This window comes from Lepidothrix coronata, unplaced genomic scaffold (assembly GCF_001604755.1).
Source record: "Lepidothrix coronata isolate B3197 unplaced genomic scaffold, Lepidothrix_coronata-1.0 Scaffold47, whole genome shotgun sequence".
Taxonomy (NCBI): Eukaryota; Metazoa; Chordata; class Aves; order Passeriformes; family Pipridae; genus Lepidothrix; species Lepidothrix coronata.
Window position 1 is genome coordinate 1,050,028 of NW_016690227.1, and position 17,753 is coordinate 1,067,780.

The 17,753-nt window shown below is 39.6% G+C and overlaps 1 protein-coding gene across 9 annotated transcripts in view; it reads left to right on the forward strand.

Annotated features, from left to right (window-relative positions):
• The window catches only part of IKZF1 (IKAROS family zinc finger 1), a 110,541-nt gene that overhangs the window by 80,636 nt on the left and 12,152 nt on the right, over positions 1 to 17,753 (forward strand). For 8 of the 9 annotated variants that reach the window (XM_017814958.1, XM_017814960.1, XM_017814957.1 and 5 more), the window contains 4 exons: positions 6,611 to 6,670; positions 8,712 to 8,972; positions 14,700 to 14,867; positions 16,785 to 16,910. In XM_017814958.1, coding sequence (XP_017670447.1) covers positions 6,611 to 6,670; positions 8,712 to 8,972; positions 14,700 to 14,867; positions 16,785 to 16,910 — 615 coding nt within the window. The remainder of the gene's footprint in view (positions 1 to 6,610; positions 6,671 to 8,711; positions 8,973 to 14,699; positions 14,868 to 16,784; positions 16,911 to 17,753) is intronic. The other variant, XM_017814959.1, reaches the window with a different exon arrangement.

Below are 17,753 nucleotides of genomic sequence, written 5' to 3' on the forward strand. Positions count from 1 at the left end.
GAGCTACCAGGTGTATGCACATTGAGAGAATTTCTTTGAGACTTATGTGGAGCAATTTATGCCTCTGCCCCAGAAGTCATAGATTAGAATTTCCTTTCCCTGAACTATTGAGCACACTATAATCAAGTAAACAACATTTTATATTGCAAAACCTTGGATAATATTTATACAACACAAAAAGAAAGATCTTCACTAGCATCTAGAAAAATAACTGGGCGCTCAGGGTTAACAGACCTAAAACAGGCTCTGTACCTCAGCATAATTTTCTTTGCACAGTCCTGAGGGAGAACATCTACTTTATCACTCATAAAGTGATGACTATATTTGATATGCTCTAAAATAAACTTTAAAATACTCAATATCCCTGGGTTTTTTCCCCTGTGTCTGATGAGGGGGACACAGAAGACTCTGCTCAGCAATTTGTTGTCAGAGTAGTCAAGATAATAAAATTTTCATAGTGTATTCCCTCTCAAGTGCTGAAATGGCTAAGTTCTTCTCCATTTCAACCTCTCAACTCTTCTCAAAAGAGAAGACTGACAATGTTCAGCCTTGGCACAGCATCCAAAGGCACCTTCCCAAACCTAAACACAGCTGCTTTGTCTAATTTTAGATCTACTGACCCTTTGACAGCTGAGGAACTATGGACACTTGTGAAAATGTTGCCAAGGCATCTTCATGGTACCTAAATGGTCCCTGGAAAAGTCCCTGTGGCTGTTTCACTGATAGCAAAGGCACAGCACATTAGTTGTTAACATGGATGGACTTGCCTGTTCCTGAGCCATTCCAGGGGTGAAATTAAAGACACACAAGCAGCTCACTGAACTGGCACATGTAAAGAGTGAAGTTTGCATGGAAGGGCTAACTTTGCGTTCAGCGCAGGGCAAATGTTGGTGCTCTGAAGCAATAGACAAAACAGTTCATCTCCTTGCCTTTCCCCAAACTACACAACCAAGGGCACTTCACTGATCCCAAGTGGTAGTTTTCTTGTGCAGGGTAACAACTGTTGCCTTCAGCTGGTACAGGCCTGACCAATACTATCTTTGCGTGTTCAGATTTCACAGGCTTTTTCTCTTGATCAGGCAAGCTGGAAATTCCCCCTCTAACGACAGTTCACATTAATTATTTGTAATGATCACCTTAAATGTGTTGCTGTTTTTTAATTGAGTTTCTGTATTTTTAAGCCCTTTGCTCTTTTTAGGGATTCCCACAGTAATGCCCAGGTGAGGACAATTTCTAGCCATGACAGCCTGGCTTCATGGAATAGCCTGGCTGTCTCTCCCATCTGCGAGGAGCTTCTTTGGTCTGCCTGTTGAATATCAACATAGTCATTCCTCTTCTCCAAAACACTATTCTTTGTGCACACTTACCCCCACGTCCTTGCAGCTGCCACGTGCAACTGCCTTTAGATAGAATTTTGTTGCATTAGCTGAGGACGTGTTAACACTCATGAATTTCACTAAAGCATGCTTTATGGGAGGATTAGAGAAGGGAGATGCCTTAAAATTTTAGAATATCATATATCTGAGGCTCTGTTGTTTTTGAGTAACTGTTGCTGTGTGGGAAAGAGCATGTCACCATGTTTGTGCCTGTAATGTTGCTGGAGAATGCAGTCTCAGCATGTAAAGCAAGAGTATTCACACAGATATACCTGTGTGAGCTGAGAATGTTTTCATATATGGTAGTGTTTTTATCTCAGTGTTTTCCCTTGTTACTTAAGGTTACTTTGCTTTTTAAAAATTTCGTACTAAAGGCCCTTCTGCTACTTCCTCATCCTTTAATGCCCATGTTAAAAAAATCTGATAGAAGCAGAATAGACAAAGACTGTAAGGATGAGAATTGTTGTTCTTACCATCATTTGTCAGCAAATTTTTCTCTCCAGTGTGAAAATCTTCCCAGCTTACTTCTCAAAGCAGAAAAGTGTCAATAAAGCCTGTTACCAGCAAGTCTGCAGCAGTTCCCTTAGCTTCTCCATCATGCAACCAGTAAAAGATATAGAGAACTTCCAGTAGAGGAACCATGGGTTACACGTACATGTGGAACTTGAAAAACAGGTTTAACATGGCATTTCTTGATAATGCTCTTTCTCTTGCCTTTAAAACTTAGTTTTACTTGTAGTTCAGATGTTGAACATCAAGCAGCCAGGTAGTTTTCAGTCCTTGGGAAAAACAACTTGAATCCAGTACAAAATGTACCAGCAAGTAGCACATCAAAGACAAGAAATATGAACTAGATCAGCCCCTTGTCTTGGTTACAAATCGTTTCCTGCTGAAACACAAATTTAGAAAGATATATAAAAGGCACCTAGCTTCAAGTGTATAAGTATGTTTGAGGGCATTACTTGAATCTGTCTTTGAATCTATCTTTCTGTCTGTCTTTACTGGTGCTTTAGAGGATTCCTGCAGGTAACTAACGGGAGGTTACTGGGAGTCTGCACAATGAAGCAGAAGTCACTTTTTGTACCTAGAGAGAACATACTCTGTTGGTTGTTTTGTTCACTTGTTTCCATTCTGAACAGTTTGATCTCATTTCAGCCCCTGGAATAAAGGTGTTGATGTGCTTTGCAATGCAGTGAAGCACAGTTCCTGCTCCTTGCTGCTGAGAACGAGCTGTGCATGCTGATGGGCGCTGGTGCTGGCACACTGAGTGGACACCTCCCCACAGCCAGCAGCAGGGAGAAACAGCAGTCGTGGGTGATGGCATGGGTGGAGCTCCTCACACCAGTTGTCCCATGGGAGATAGCTTATCTGTGCACGCCCGTGTTTCTGGAATAATATACATTTGATTGAAAGCCAAAATTAGAGTAGGGAAGAAATTGGCTGCCAAGACCTGATTGGCACTTGGAGTCAAAGGAAGCAGCATGGACCCTGCAGGGAGGATCTCCTTATCCGTCAGCACCAGTCTGCTCTACTTGCAGGTGTGTCCCAGCAGTTCCCGCCACTACTCTTCTTCCTGTTATTTTTGTTACCCTTTGAAAAGTCTTTATCTTTCAGCATTTTACACAGAGAGGCACCACAAATGCTTGATTAATAGGGCAATGCAGTGCTATTTGTAGAAAGGAGAGAGCAGAAAAAGTAATTTTAAGAGCACCTCAATGTCTGCTTTTTCTCAAACCAGTTAGTTTGATCAGTACCATCTCCGTTCTGTTGTATCTTTTGAATTATACTGGAAAAGGCTGAAGCCACTGCATAACTAATTATGGTTCCTCTACCCAGACTTTTTGTTGTCCTTTTTCACATCTACATGATTCTTCATCTCCCTTCAGAAGCTCATAAGGGAAAGATACTATTAATGGAAACATAATTTAAGTTAAAGAATTGGGTTTGTTGTTGTCAAGTCAGGTTGGTGAATAATGACTCCTTAAGTATTCTGTGGACAAACAACTTGCATTTCTGGGAATGGCATCCTCCAGCTGCAGTGCTCTTGGGTGTTGAAAACAGAGCTGATACCACAGTAAATGACCACTATGTAAAAAGGAAGGGGCAGGGTTTGAATTGCAGGTCCATAGCCAAGTGCTAGACTTTAGGTACACTGTAACAAACCCGAATAACTGTTAATGTCTTCTTATATCAGAAATAACAAGTGAAATTGCTGGCAATATTCTGTTTTCTGAGTTTTGTACCTATGTAAACAAGAAGAGATCCTCTCTGCATTTGTTGACACATGTTAATATGCTGAGGTGATTTATTTTGGCTTGATAAGCTTTTTTTCATCTTGTTCTGCCTTTTTAGCAACATTTTCTATCATTTGTTAGAAAGATGGTGCTAAAAGTTTTTTCTCACTGTAACAGTGATAATGTACTGTCCATATCAGTCAGGTATGATTGCTGCTTGAATAGTTAAAGTGCCTTCATGAGAACTCTTGTCGGACTTTAAAGCTACCGTTTAAACAAACATCAACTAACATCAACAAAATACTTCTGGCTTGTCAAGCAGACCATTCAAACAAAAAATTACATGCACCCAAACTATTTGCAGCAACTTGAAGAGAGATCTTTCTCTGCTGTTGGCTACAAAGTACAAGCAAGACATTGCATGGAGCCAAAATCGGGTTATCTGGGTTATTTTAAAAGGAAGGCTAAAGGATAAGTTCTTAAAGGCAGGTATATATGCCACAAGATACAGTTAAGTACCTACTAGGATAAAGGGTCAAACCCCACTACAAATAAAAGGGAGTAAGGGAACTCTCTATTGTTTAAATGCCACAGAAACTTCAGTATGATTTCTTTTTCTCTGTTACTCTCTAAATTTCTTTGATAGCCAAGTCTCATGCTTTTTTCTCTTTAAAAATCCCACTGAAGAAGAATATGACTTGGGAGGTGAATGCCCCCTTCCAAATGGAATTTACCCAGGTACTTAGACCTATGCTGGTGCAAAAGTCTCACAAAACTGAAAGGATTTCACATCTGAGAGGGAGTCCCACAGCTAGAAGAGAAGGTAAATTGGCAACAGATTGAGAACAAATTACTAATTCTTCACATGCCTCTTTTTTCCAGCTGCCTATTTCTCTGTCCTTCGAAAGCCACCCTCTACGTCCAGTTTTCCAGGAGGTCTGTTTGGTTTCTCCTTTCTCCTCACTATTGACTCTTTCACTCATTGCAAAACACCTCCCTTCCCTCTTCACATTGCTCAACTCTTTCCAGGGAAGTGTGACTCTGTCTCCTCTCATACCATCCTGCCTTCCTGATTGTCCTAGCCCGAGTCTGGTGCGAAGCCAGCTACGCTGCTCTTCAGTGATAAATTATATCATCTCCCCCTCCCCCCCCCCCCTTTGACATATCACTTTTTTTTTTTCCTAAGGCTTGAATAAACCAACTTTAGCCATAGAATGTAGACCAGTCTTTTTAACATAAATTTCAAACGCTCTTCAGAAAATCCTGAGTGAAGTTTCCAGTAAACATCATAGAGCATAAGAGTATCCTGCTTTTGGGTACTTCTCCACAATCTGGATAGGTGAAAAGGCAGTGGGGGAGAGCTGTCAGTTCAGCGACACCAAAGCACTCCACACTCCTTGCACAGAAAAGTGGGTTTGTGTTAAACTCCCCTGAATTGCAGTAATGTGTACAAAGGGAGTAAAATCCATAGCCTTTTAAGGTTACCTCCAACCAAATTGAAGTAAATTAATTAATGAGTAATTTCTTAATGGTGTTAGAAGAGCCAATGAGAAATTATTACCATGATTTATTATAGAATTAAGTAATGTCTTCATGTGTGTATATAGATGCAGATGTGCAAAGAAATCATTTCTACAAAGACTGTATTGAGTAACTGTTTGAGAAACCTGTACAAATGCTGAGTATGTTCTTGATCAGTGCATCTGAAAAATATGATTCACGGGTATGTATCACATCTTTGTACCTCCCCACTGTGGCAGGAGAGGGACAGGAATCTCTATCACAAAAGAAGTAGAAAACACTGTTATTTCCAGTATAAGTCCCTAGGAAAAAAAAAAGAAAAAGAAAGTATACTCTGCATTCCCATTTCTTATTCAGATTTAATAAAAGTCCTTATTATTTTTATTGAAATTATTTCTCTCTCCTGTTGTGTCTCCTGCATCAGTGGGGCTCACTTCACTAGTTTTCATATAGCAGACATGTTTGCAAGTGTTAAGTTTGAACATGGAGATATTTTGTTTGTTAATTAGACCTGTAAGATTTCTGTGGGGACGCAGGGTGTGTTGGGTGGCCTCACTGTCCATCAGCTCTCACTGACAAAGGGAACTCTGCACCTGAACTGAGCTCCTGCCATGAGCTGCACTGCCAAATGGATGTGCTTGTAAGGCATCCTGGGTATCCAGCCTGGTCTGCGTGGGGACATTCATTGAGCAGTAGGGCTGCAGCAGTCCAGGGGCACAGCTGCAGAGAGCTTTAGTGAAGATTGACTGGATCAATATCCCTATCATTGCTTATACCAAGTAATGAACTCCATCATTACCTGCATCAGTGTGCCCAATGGCATTTTAATTCGTATGTGGCTGCTCATAATATACAGGGTATAGTATATTTGTGTAACTACTTTTTTTGTAGATACATTGTGAGGACAAACCTTATAAGTACAAAAAAAAAATATGCCAATATACACAAAAGTATATATATGTAAAATTGCACCCCCTCTTCTTCCATTGCATAAGACCAGCAGGCGTGAGAAGAAAATAATTCAGTTTCACTTTTTATAATAACAGAGACTAGAAACAAGAAAGTATAAGAAAGAGCATATTGGCAAAACATAAATTCTGAGGAAGCTGCACTGTGGGGACCTGCATTGACCCTTTTGAGACACGTTAGCAAAAGTTTCTCTTGACTTCAGCAGGAATTAATATGCTAAGCCGGGGAATACCCAAGAGACATGCATTTAGAAAACATGATAAAACTTGCTGGCTGCTTTGGAAGAAAAGGGCATTTTCACAAATGGGAATTGTTCTAGACAAGTCAGGATTCCCCCTGCCAGCTGTCCTGCTGCTGTTCCTCCTTCATCCTAAACTACTTGTGTTGCTTCTGTGATGGTAGTTCTGTCTTTCTCCTAGGTATTTATCTGATAGCAATAATGCCATCTTCTTTTATATTTACTGCTAGCAGTACCACAAACCAGCCTCTTGTTTGCCTTCTTTATTGCAGCTGCATACGGGGCGGAAGGCTTTAGGGACTTTCATGCAATAATTCCCAAATCTTTTTCCAGTAAGTATACTGCAAACTCAGCTCACTACAGAGCATTTCCATCTAGTTCCTATTTTTATGACTTTTGTTTGTGTCATTTCACTTCTGAATAATGTACTGCATATACTACCAAAGAGCTTAAGTAGTCTGATCTTTTGGCTTTGTTCATATATATTTTGTTTTAACTTAATAGAAAATCTGCTTCAAAAGCCACCTTCTCCAAATCCCTGGCAGGCAAGGAGCTTATAATTGTTTTGCATAAGTATGTGTATTTATTAATTGTTATTATTGCATTATATTACTTATTAATATTAAAAGGAAAAATTGGTGTGTAAATTATGGAAAATCTTGTAATATGCTCAAGCCAAATAATTCTTTTGCTTCTGTTTGCCATGGTGAAAACAGCAATATGGGGTTGTAGTCCACTAAATTTGCAGAATCACTTCTCTTTAGCCAGTTATGCCATCTTTGTAAATCATTGTTTGGTCATTGATTTTTTTTTTCCATATGGCTACGTTATTCCCCTTTTTAGGACATATGTTTTAAGGGAAAACTGCTTATTATGATATGCGCTTATTCTGTCTTGCATATGATTTCTATTAAAAATGCAGTGTCTGAAAAATCATTAAAATGCCTAGATTGGTAGACTTTTTAAAAGGTATCCAGTCAAGCAGTATTCAGAAATGTGAACACCTTTAGGCTTCTGTTTACCAGTAAGATTTTGAGTTAGATACTCTTGTCAGTCACATCCATGCAGTCCTTCTGGGACATGTGGGAGGTTGCAGGGTGTATCAGAGAAGAGTTTGTCAAACCTTTCCCTTTCAAAGGAATATCAGGGTCTTTAATGCCCTGAGGTAACTATTGCCCATAGCTTATTATTATTACACCACCACTTTTGAATGAGGCTACCATGAAACTGCCATTCCATAGAAGGAAAAGACCTGAATTTTATTGGATAAAACAGACCAGCTTTGGTGTGGGATGGGGTGAAGGAAGAGGTTTTCTACGGTGTGGAAAGTAAGACTTTGACCAATGAAATGGCCTTTTTCAGCCTAATGAAGAAGTATTTTTTCACCAAAATTACTAGATCAGAAAAAACAAGAATTAACAGCAAAGATTGCTTTTTTCCTACACAAAACATCATACTGTCCTGTGGAGAGAAGACCAATGAATATTACCATGAACTAGTCTGAATTTTGTCCCTTTTCCTTAAAGTTTGCTGTGTTCATAGCCTCTGAGTTACCACATGTGAGGCTATGACAAATTCACACACGAATTCTTCTTCTGACTGCAAGCAACTGTCACTTATGGGATTATAACGCAAAGGATTTATCCAATAAAGTCATAACAGTTCCCTCGCCCACCTTTGTTGATTTGACTGGTTATTAATAGTAGCTCATGGCTGTGGAAATCCTCTCCTATTACTCATCAATCCTAATCCTTCTGTCCTAAAACACCATTATCACTCCTCTAATTTCCTGCAGTGCTACTTCTTGCTCTTAAATTCTTCCTTCCATCCTTCTCTACCCTGGTTTCTTTATCAGTGTTTGTACTCTTTGCTTTCCCATTGTCCTTGCTTACCCCATCGAATTCCAAATATTTGGATTCAGTACAACACTTGGGATCTTCCCACCAAGCGGAGAATGTTGCATTTTCTGTTCATTTTCATCCATTGTCTTCGATTACTTACTTTCACAATTGTTTCTGACAAACCCCTGCGAAGTGAATTCATTTTAAGTTTCATTCCAGTTAGCCTGAATTGTCAAAATGAAATCTATAAATGCAAAAATCTCAAAGTGACCTAGAGACGAACTTGTAATGTTGTTTGGGTTCCCAGCTACCTGGATGCCTCGTATTTGTTTTACTGATATTCACTGTTCTTGCTACATGTGTTACAAACTCATCACATTGCCCATAGAATTTTAGTTGTGTTCATAGCTTTCGTTGTTCAGATATATTGTACATGCTGTTTAGAAGTTAACTCCTTTCATGTGCTTGTTTATTTGCCACAATATTTGTTCTGTAACAAAACTGAGTGGCATCCTGTATTGTTTTTTTTCAGCTGGTAATATTAAAATAGAGACTCATAGTGATGAAGAGAATGGGCGTGCCTGTGAAATGAATGGGGAAGAATGTGCAGAGGATTTACGAATGCTTGATGCTACAGGAGAGAAAATGAATGGCTCACACAATGGCCCAGGCAGCAAGGCTATGTCAGGAGTTGGAGGCATTCGACTTCCTAACGGAAAGCTAAAATGTGATATCTGTGGGATAATTTGCATCGGTCCCAATGTGCTCATGGTTCACAAACGAAGCCACACTGGTAAGGCCTGACATAGTTTTTCCTTTAGTTGACAAGAATCGGCCACATATTAGTAACTAAGACTTATTTTCTGTGTCATGCACATGTTGCCTCTTGTAAGGTAATACAGCATTAGTGACTATCTGTAACTCAGTTATTTTGGTACACTCTTTTGGACAGCACAGGAATTGAGACTTCTTCATGGAAGTCCATGTATTGGGCTAGAAATTGTGCTGTTTTTTTGGTTTGAAGCTACAAAAAATCAATTTAAAAAAAAAGGTAAAGAAGATGTGTAAGTCTTGTTTAATTTCTAAGGAATTTCTAAGAATTGCTGAAGACAAACCCATTTGTTGGGTTTAACTCTGAAATGGACCCAATTGTAATGTTTCCAACAAAGCAACAAAGCTCATTATGGATCAGTGATTATGAAAGTGACTGGTAAAATACATGTTAAGAGAATGGTATTGGCAGTCATAGTAAAAAAGGGTTTAATTGTATGTCCAATGTTTCATGGAGTAAAAACAGGTATTGTCACTGGTCAAATCCGCACTAAAGGGTTTCCTCTGACATGCTAAAAGAGACATAAAAAAAAGACATCCATAGGGATGGCTTTTCATTATACAGTGCTGTAAATGTCTTGCCTCAATTTTCTAATTCTGAATAGTCTCAGAGTCCAAAAATGAAGAGGCTGAAACAAATGAAGAAGTAAAGACCAGGGTGAGTCTCACCTTGCCTGATATATAAGCTGTCTAAAAATTAGACTTCTAATCTAAACTCTAATATCATCCATAATCAGATGAGAACTGAACTCTAGTGTTGTGCCATACAAGTTACTTTGAAAATAAATAGAGTATTTGGCATTTTTTGCATGAATATTCAAGTGAGAGGGAATTTTAAAATATTTTTAAGGTAAGAACAACCTGTTTGATAGTTAGATTCCACTGAAATAATCGTGCCAGTAAACACATGGATACTTTCTTCCTCCACATGTCCACAGTCATGCTTAAACAACTTCCCCAAAGTTACTAATGCTTGAGATTAGCAGAGCATTTTCGGAGTTTTATGGAGAGGATCCAGGAAGAGACCCCGAATGTTGTCCTTCCCCCCCCCCCAGCGTTACTGTCTTTCATTGTAACTGTGTCTGTTCAAGCTATGGAAGGGTGGGATCTGCTAATGTAACATGGGTTAGCCACCTTCAGAAGCAGTACTGTTACATTGCCTGCTTCCAAGTACTCTTCGCTTCCATGAGAAAAATCCCTCTGTCAGAGAAGAGCAGATAATTATCTTTATTGGAAAAGCCACAGCTAGTTCTCAGAACAGAGGCTGTAGCCTACATCCTAGATACAATAAAGTGCTTGATGGTTGATTGTTTTCCTTTTTTTTTTAATTAAATGTTAATATGATCATTTAGAAGTTGATAAAATGTATATGAAAATTACTTGTACATTTTTAAAAAGACCCGTGGGCTTGAAGGGGACGCTGTAGTAGTTGAAACAATATGTTGCAACTTAAAATGTACTTAGAGGTAGAAGTCTTCGTGCTTGTTTAAGCAGACTGCTTTTTTATTTAAAAGATAATCTCCTGTTGCTGCTTCAGAAGAGCTGTTTTGGGTCCTGAGGGTCCCTGCCAGTGCTTGCACCAGGGCTGAATGCTTTGTGTAAGGATACACCTGACTTTAGGGAGGCAGTGGGCAGAGCTGCCTTTGTTTAAAGCACTCATTGGTACCCAGCAGACTGAAGAATGAGCTGGGCTGCCTGGTCCCTGTGACAGCATCCCCAGGGGCTGCCTCACTGGGTGCCAGGTCTTTTCCCTGGCACAGAAAGTCAGTTGCCCGAACTCCTTGCCTGGCAGAGGGACCTGTGTGCCTGCCAAGAGTGCTCAAGGGTGCTGCCACACAAGAACTGTCACTCCAAGACTTCTGCACACTTTGCAGAGCCCTCCCCTTGCCAACAAGACCCTCTTTTAATCAGGGAGTGTAGTTCAAGCTTACAGTGGAAGCACCCCACAAGAGGCACTTTGCTCAGGACAACATCCTTCTTTTGCACTTAGTAAAACTAAAGGATGTGGAGTGTTGTTCCTGGGTCCCTTTGTGGAAAGAATGCCTTTGCTTTCCCTCCCACCTTGTTCTCAGCTCCTCTCCTGAGCAGCCTCTTTGAGGGAGCTCAGGTAGTTTTTCAGGGGCTGGCAAGGGAGTGGAAGTTTGGAGCTGGTAGTTTAAATTAAAGGGACGTCATGAGGAAACAGTGGTGACTGCTTTTCCTTTCAGCTGCACTGTGAAAATTAAAGTAGAAATGGGATATACTATTACAGACATTTAACTGACTATGCCAAAGCCCATTTCAATACATGCCTGATGAAGGAATAAGCCTCGCAAATGAATTACTTTGCTGCTAATTCACGTAAAACCTGCATATGCCATGAGGTTTTCTTAAATAAATATTTGATAAGTGAACAAAACTCTAGCACACTAAAGTGCCAAAATAAAATGACTGCCTGACCTGATGAAAGGCATAATTACTTTTAATGAATACACCTGCCAAGTGCAGATATGCAGAGCAGCACCTGATATTTCTGACCCCTCCTGTCTGCAGGCAGCTGTGCAGCACTGACTGCTTCCTAGCCCCTTACCTGTTGCTCCATCTGCAGAGCAAATCCTCCTCACAGATGCCCAACTCTTCTCACTCTCCTTCCCTTTCGGTACGTTGATTTTCTCCAGCTTTCCATTGTCTTGCTTGGTGTTTAGGAAAAAGGAGATCTAGAAAGGAGAAAGAAACTCCCGCTCGGTGGTGCTGATACCTCAGTGTATAGGTTCAGGTTTCACTTGCTCAGTGTGCACTTATGTGTATGTATGTGCATATATGTGTGTGCGTGCATAGGTATATGTGTTGCCTCCTTATACGTACAGTGCTGTAACTTAAGTCACCAGTTACGTCACTTAAATCTTTTTAGTTGGGTGTGAATGTCTTGAATTTATTTAGAAAACTAATGCCCATTGAGGAATGAGCATTAAAAAAAAAAAAAAACGAAAGCAAGCTCTAGAGATCTCTGCAGGTCTCTCAGGTGATTTTGTCGTATTGTTTAAGAAATGGGAAAAATTTCAGTTAAGATGATAAATATGCTTCACTAAATAAGTGGTCCAGGGCCTGTGCTCCCACAAAGGCTTGCAAATCACTGCAGTGGTGGTTCATTAAATTATTCAATTCAGGGTCCCATTGCAGTTTTTGTTCCTGGGCCCATATTTGTCCATGGTTACACACCATATGGTAAAATCCGCCCAGGATAGGTGTGTGCTCTTCAGAACTGGTGAGAAAATGACACAGAAAGCTCACTTAAAAGAACAAAAAAAAGAGTCATTATATATTTTTTCTTTCCACCATATCCCATCCTCATTTGAGGGGATGTCACCAGACCCAGTAACCTTCCATCAGTGAATGTCAGCATTCTATCAGGTCAGCTGCATGCCAAATATTTCTACAAAACTTACAGTGGGATCAAATATAAGGGAGCCTGCACCCATGCTGCTGTACAAGAGAAACAACATCACCACTGAAAGACCCTCAAGAGTTACATGTATCTTGGCTGGCCCTTGGCTGTCCTTGCTGCAACTACCAGGATGGAGGATGCCCGCCTTGTAAGCCCAGCAAAGGCTCCCTGACCTCTGCTTTGTGTCTTAATCTTTGGGGCATCTATCTTGTTCACCCAACACAAGGTTTCAGCCTGTAATTGTGAGACCTGTAGTCTAGAGATACATTTCATTCTTACTTTGCTTTGCATTTCATTCCAGGACTACTTTTACAATCCTTGTTTTCTCCTCTTATGCTCCTCTAAATAAAAATAGCAAAAATGAATGCTAGAAAAGCTGATTAGTAAGAATTAACCATTTCTTCTGAATTTGTGTCCCCCATGATGCACTGACTTCTTCATTACTGTTTCAGCCTGTTTCTGAAAAACACCTTCCATGCTGAGTAACTGCCCCAAAGATTAAGACACAAAGCAGCTCTCTGTGTCTTACCTGTTTTCTTTTTCCCTAACCACTACTGTGCATGGCTTATGAAGCACATTGCAAAGTCCTGTAAGGCTTATGCTGGCATTTTTGTAGGCCACCGCAGCTGAACCAGTTGTGGACACAGTTTACAGCTACTTGATGGACAAAGAAAATGAGCTCATTTGGGTTGACGGGGACTATGCTTTCCTGCTTGAAACTGTTTGACCAGTGAAAATATCTTATCATAAAGTGGATTCATTTTACTGTTTGCCGAATGCTAAAGCTGCCAGCCCTGATGACAGGGTTTTCAGATTTTTGGGTTGGGATTGTGCTGCTGTCTAACTGATCTTCAGCTCTTCTGCTGCATTATCCAGAAGTCAGACATGATCACACTGCATATATATTCACATGTATGGACATAAAAGTTGATCCTAGGTGTGCAAAATAATACATGATGGTTAAGTGAGAGAGAAGAAAGAAATAATTTAACTTTTTTTTAATATATATTTTAACTTCAGCTGTGAAATCTTAAATACAATGTTATTGTTATGCAAATAAAATCAAAACTAAAAACAGGTCATCTCTGGGCTGGTTCTAATATGGTTATTGCATTATAATTACTACAGCAGATTAAATTTATGCCTAAGAGAAACAGAATTCAGCAAACGAGTTTCAAAGCCTGGTTTGACTTAGTTGAGAGCTATGGAGAAACAGGCATGCAGAAGCAGTTTCTGTCTGGTATAACTGGAAACATATTTTATTTCCCACTCATTTCAGCAAAGGCTTCATTAATCTTAAATTAAAAAAAAAAAAACCAACCAAAAAGAAAACAAAAAAAGACCCACCACAAACTAATAAATGAGCATATTGATTTTAAACAGCACTAAAAAGCAAACAACAGCCATGTTAATTTTTGCAAAGGCATTGATTAATTTCCTTGATAACAGGCACCAATTTAGAAAAATCAAGGCTGTGTCTCTTCGAGTTTTTCTCCATGTCTGTCCAAAGTGTGGACCATCAGAGCCTATTTGTGCAACTCCTCTGTCCATACCTTACCTAGAGAAGGATTAGGACTTTGGCATGGAAGTACAGGGCTTCCTTTGCACTGTCTTAACTTCTGTGATTTTGCTCTCTCTCTTTCTCTCTTTTCTCTGTCTCTTTCCTGATTTGGCTGCTTAGGGACAGACAGGTAATGGAGAAGAAATTGAAAGGGAAAATACAGGGAAAATGTAAATGAAAAGAAGTTATTATAACTGTTATAATGAAGTGCCTTTCATTTAAATATAAGAATGTAACGCTGAAATGAACTTGTGATCCTGAAATGCATTTTTAATGAGTTTCCTTTTTATTTTGCTGCTTCAGTGGCATATTTTAAAGACCCTTTGAAAAAAGCCACATTAAAAACCCCACCAAATGCCACAACATGCAAAATTGGATATTGGTTTATTCCAAAACTGCTGATCAGGAAGAGTGGCTCTTCAACACAAAATGTTGCAGTCACTTTATTTAAATGAGTTTGAATTTGCATTGTGATGTGCCATTCTGATTTAGAAAAAAAAAATTAGATTTTCAGATCAAATTGACCCAGCCAGTGAAGCATTAAGAAACTGGCAGGTTTAGTCTGAAAGCCTCATGTTATATCAAACCTGCAGCCGGTGGAAGTCACAGAGCAGCAGTGAGAAAACAACTTTCTCACTGAAATCTTTCTCTTGTTACCGTGTAAGACTTTTTTGTTCTCATGTATTTTCCTCTTCTCCCCATAGGAGAACGCCCTTTCCAGTGCAATCAGTGTGGAGCCTCCTTTACACAGAAGGGCAACCTTCTGCGCCACATAAAGTTGCACTCAGGTGAAAAGCCCTTCAAGTGTCACCTGTGTAACTACGCTTGCCGTCGCAGGGATGCCCTCACGGGACACCTGAGGACTCACTCAGGTAAGTGAAGGTATGGGACTAACCAGGGGTGCTCATCAGCACCCCTGTCGAGGCGATAAGGGTGGCCACTAAGGTCTTCTCATCCTGCAGAGGCACGGAGCCCCATTTTGGGGTTAACCAAGCTGTGAGCTGGCCACAGTGTGTTAGCAGCAAAGAAATGACTAAACACATCTTCATGACCCTTCACCAGAAGACCTGTTTTTTTTCCCATACTTCTTGGATGATTCAAAGTTTCTGTATTAGGGTTTCATCTTACAAGACTTATGTGAGTAATCCATTTCATGGAAGTACGAACATGAGTTAGAGCTGATGAACGTTTTTAGGGTAAGAGATAATATATAAGTTGAAACACAGTCTGGTAGTCATCCTCAACCTAAGGAGTGAACACAACCTACAGCATTATTTGTTGCACCTTGTTATTACACATACTTTTAAAGAGAAAGAGTGTGGAGAAGGGAGAGGGTGGGAGAAAGAAAGATGATAATCTTCCACAAAAGGGGACTATGATGGAGTTTTTTAGTGTCTTATCTCAACAGTAATATGGATATGAGTAAATATTTTTGAATAGCTGCACTTTTCCATTAACAGGAACCTGTCATTGTTTGACAGAAGCCATAGTCACATACCTTTTGTGAAGTAAAACCAATTTAGCACATTTAAGTGCCTTTAAAAGCAGACTGCAGTCTCATCTAGTTTCCCAAGCTAAGCTGCAAATGCAAATTGTTATTTGGATGGGAGACCTCCAATACACATTGCTGGAATTGATGCTGGTAACATTACTTGTGAAAGTTGGCTTTGGGACCAAGTTCTGGGTGGCAAAAGGAGAGCTCTCAAAGTGGTGTTTTTGTGCTGCACAAAACTAAGGAAATTCTTTTCTAGCACACATATTAAATAACATAATAAAATCCTTAGTGTTGATCCCAGCTGTCCAAAATAATTTCCAGTTCTCTGGTTTGGTCTCAGCCTGATTGAGGAAAGCACAGACTTAAAACAGTATTTTGCCTCCCTCTCCTTTGCTGTTACTGATTTTCATAGATGCACAGTTTGAAACATAATTCTTCATATATATATATATATATGTATATGAAATTGCACCTAGACACTTTTAGCAAACTATGAGGATTCTGTAGTTGGAGAGACAGTGCATAAACTGTAGATAGTGATTATTTCCTGCAATTGGTAAATTGACATCAATACATTATAAAACAAGTTGGATGTCTGAATCTGATTTTCACCTAAGAATTTGTAAATAAAATTCAAAAATTAAACTGTGCAACCATCTAAAGTTGTTAAATCATGTGTAAGGTGACGGCCTTGTCACATTAAGACAGAAAATTCAAGTCCAAAAGTACACAAAACAGTATTGGTGTGAAATTCCTAGAATTAGCTAGACCTGGATTGGTGTAATACAGAAAAGAAATTTTCATGCCACTTCTCTTGAATTTCCAGAAACAGAAAACATGCAGAATCTAAAATTGTCTTAAAAGGGTTGAGCTGGTTCTCTTTACATCAGAATTGACATCCAGCCGTGGGCAAGTCGCTACCTACACCCCCACTGGCAGTCTCTGTGGGTATAGACAATAAAGCAAATACTTTCAGACCTTTGAAGGTGTCTCCGTTTCTAACTTGTGTAGATGCTGCTTTTAAAGATTTAGAGTTGCAGTCTTTATCTGATGTGGATCATCTAAAATCAGCTTGCAGCACCCACAGAATTGGCCTGTTGATGTAAAGATATATCACTAATTTTCCATTAGTTCTGTTTTCATTTAGATTTTTTTTACACTGATGAAATCCTTCTTCAGTTCACCACAGCATGGCTTTATTTTAGGAGTGGGCTTTTTTCCTGTTGTCATTACCATTTTTAATACGCCGTTGAATACCTCATCTGAATCTCATAATTGATTGTGTTTCCTCCAGTTGGCAAACCCCATAAGTGTGGATACTGTGGTCGCAGTTATAAGCAGCGCAGCTCTCTGGAAGAACATAAAGAACGCTGCCATAACTACCTGCAAACGATGAATCTCTCGAGCAGCATTTATCCAGGTAATAACTGTGTCCATCTGGGGAATAACGCTCTCCTGTCACGAGTGCAGAAAAAGGAGTGCAAAAGGAACAGTAATACCATTTGTGGCAACTTTGGCATTGTGGAGGCACCCCCCCTCCCAATATGTATGATATTGCATCTGGATTTATTCTTTTTTTGAGAAATATTAAGCTGTTGTCTCACTTTGTTTAGCTCAAATAAAAAGCCAAAGTACAATTCAAACGTAGCAAAACCCTTGCAAGACCTGGAAAACATCAGTTCGTCATCTCAAGACAGTGTGACTACATCACCTCACCACTTTTGCTTGGAGTCCTATATTGCAGTATTCTTGTGGATATATTTTTAATAGAAACTTAATGCCAGTGTTCTAGGTAGGGTTGCAGAATCTTCTGCATTGCACATCTCCTTCCCTTTCTAGGCATGGCTTAAAGGGCTCACTTGACCACTAAGACCAACTCATCTAACAAGGATGAGAAATCTGTCTTTGGTCTCACTCTTCCAAGCAAGAGGACATGAAGCCAGAGACATTTAATTTAGGCAGTTTGACTTGAGCCAGTCCAGAAAATTTAATAATCTGTTGACAACCTTCTTCCCAACCTCCCCTTTAAAAGAAAACTGGGGGGAGGTGAGGCCCTGTTGTTCTTCTCTAAGAGACTAGTTTTATGATGAAGGTAAAGTCCATTTCTTGGAAAATATCAACTCTAAAACTATGCCCAGAAATAGAGCAAGCAGGTATTGGGGCTTGGATTATATTTTTTAACAAAGATCCTAGAGATCTGTATGGGATCCATCCAAGTAATTAGCCATACAAAATCCTCTCATATGTGCAGTTTTAGATAGAG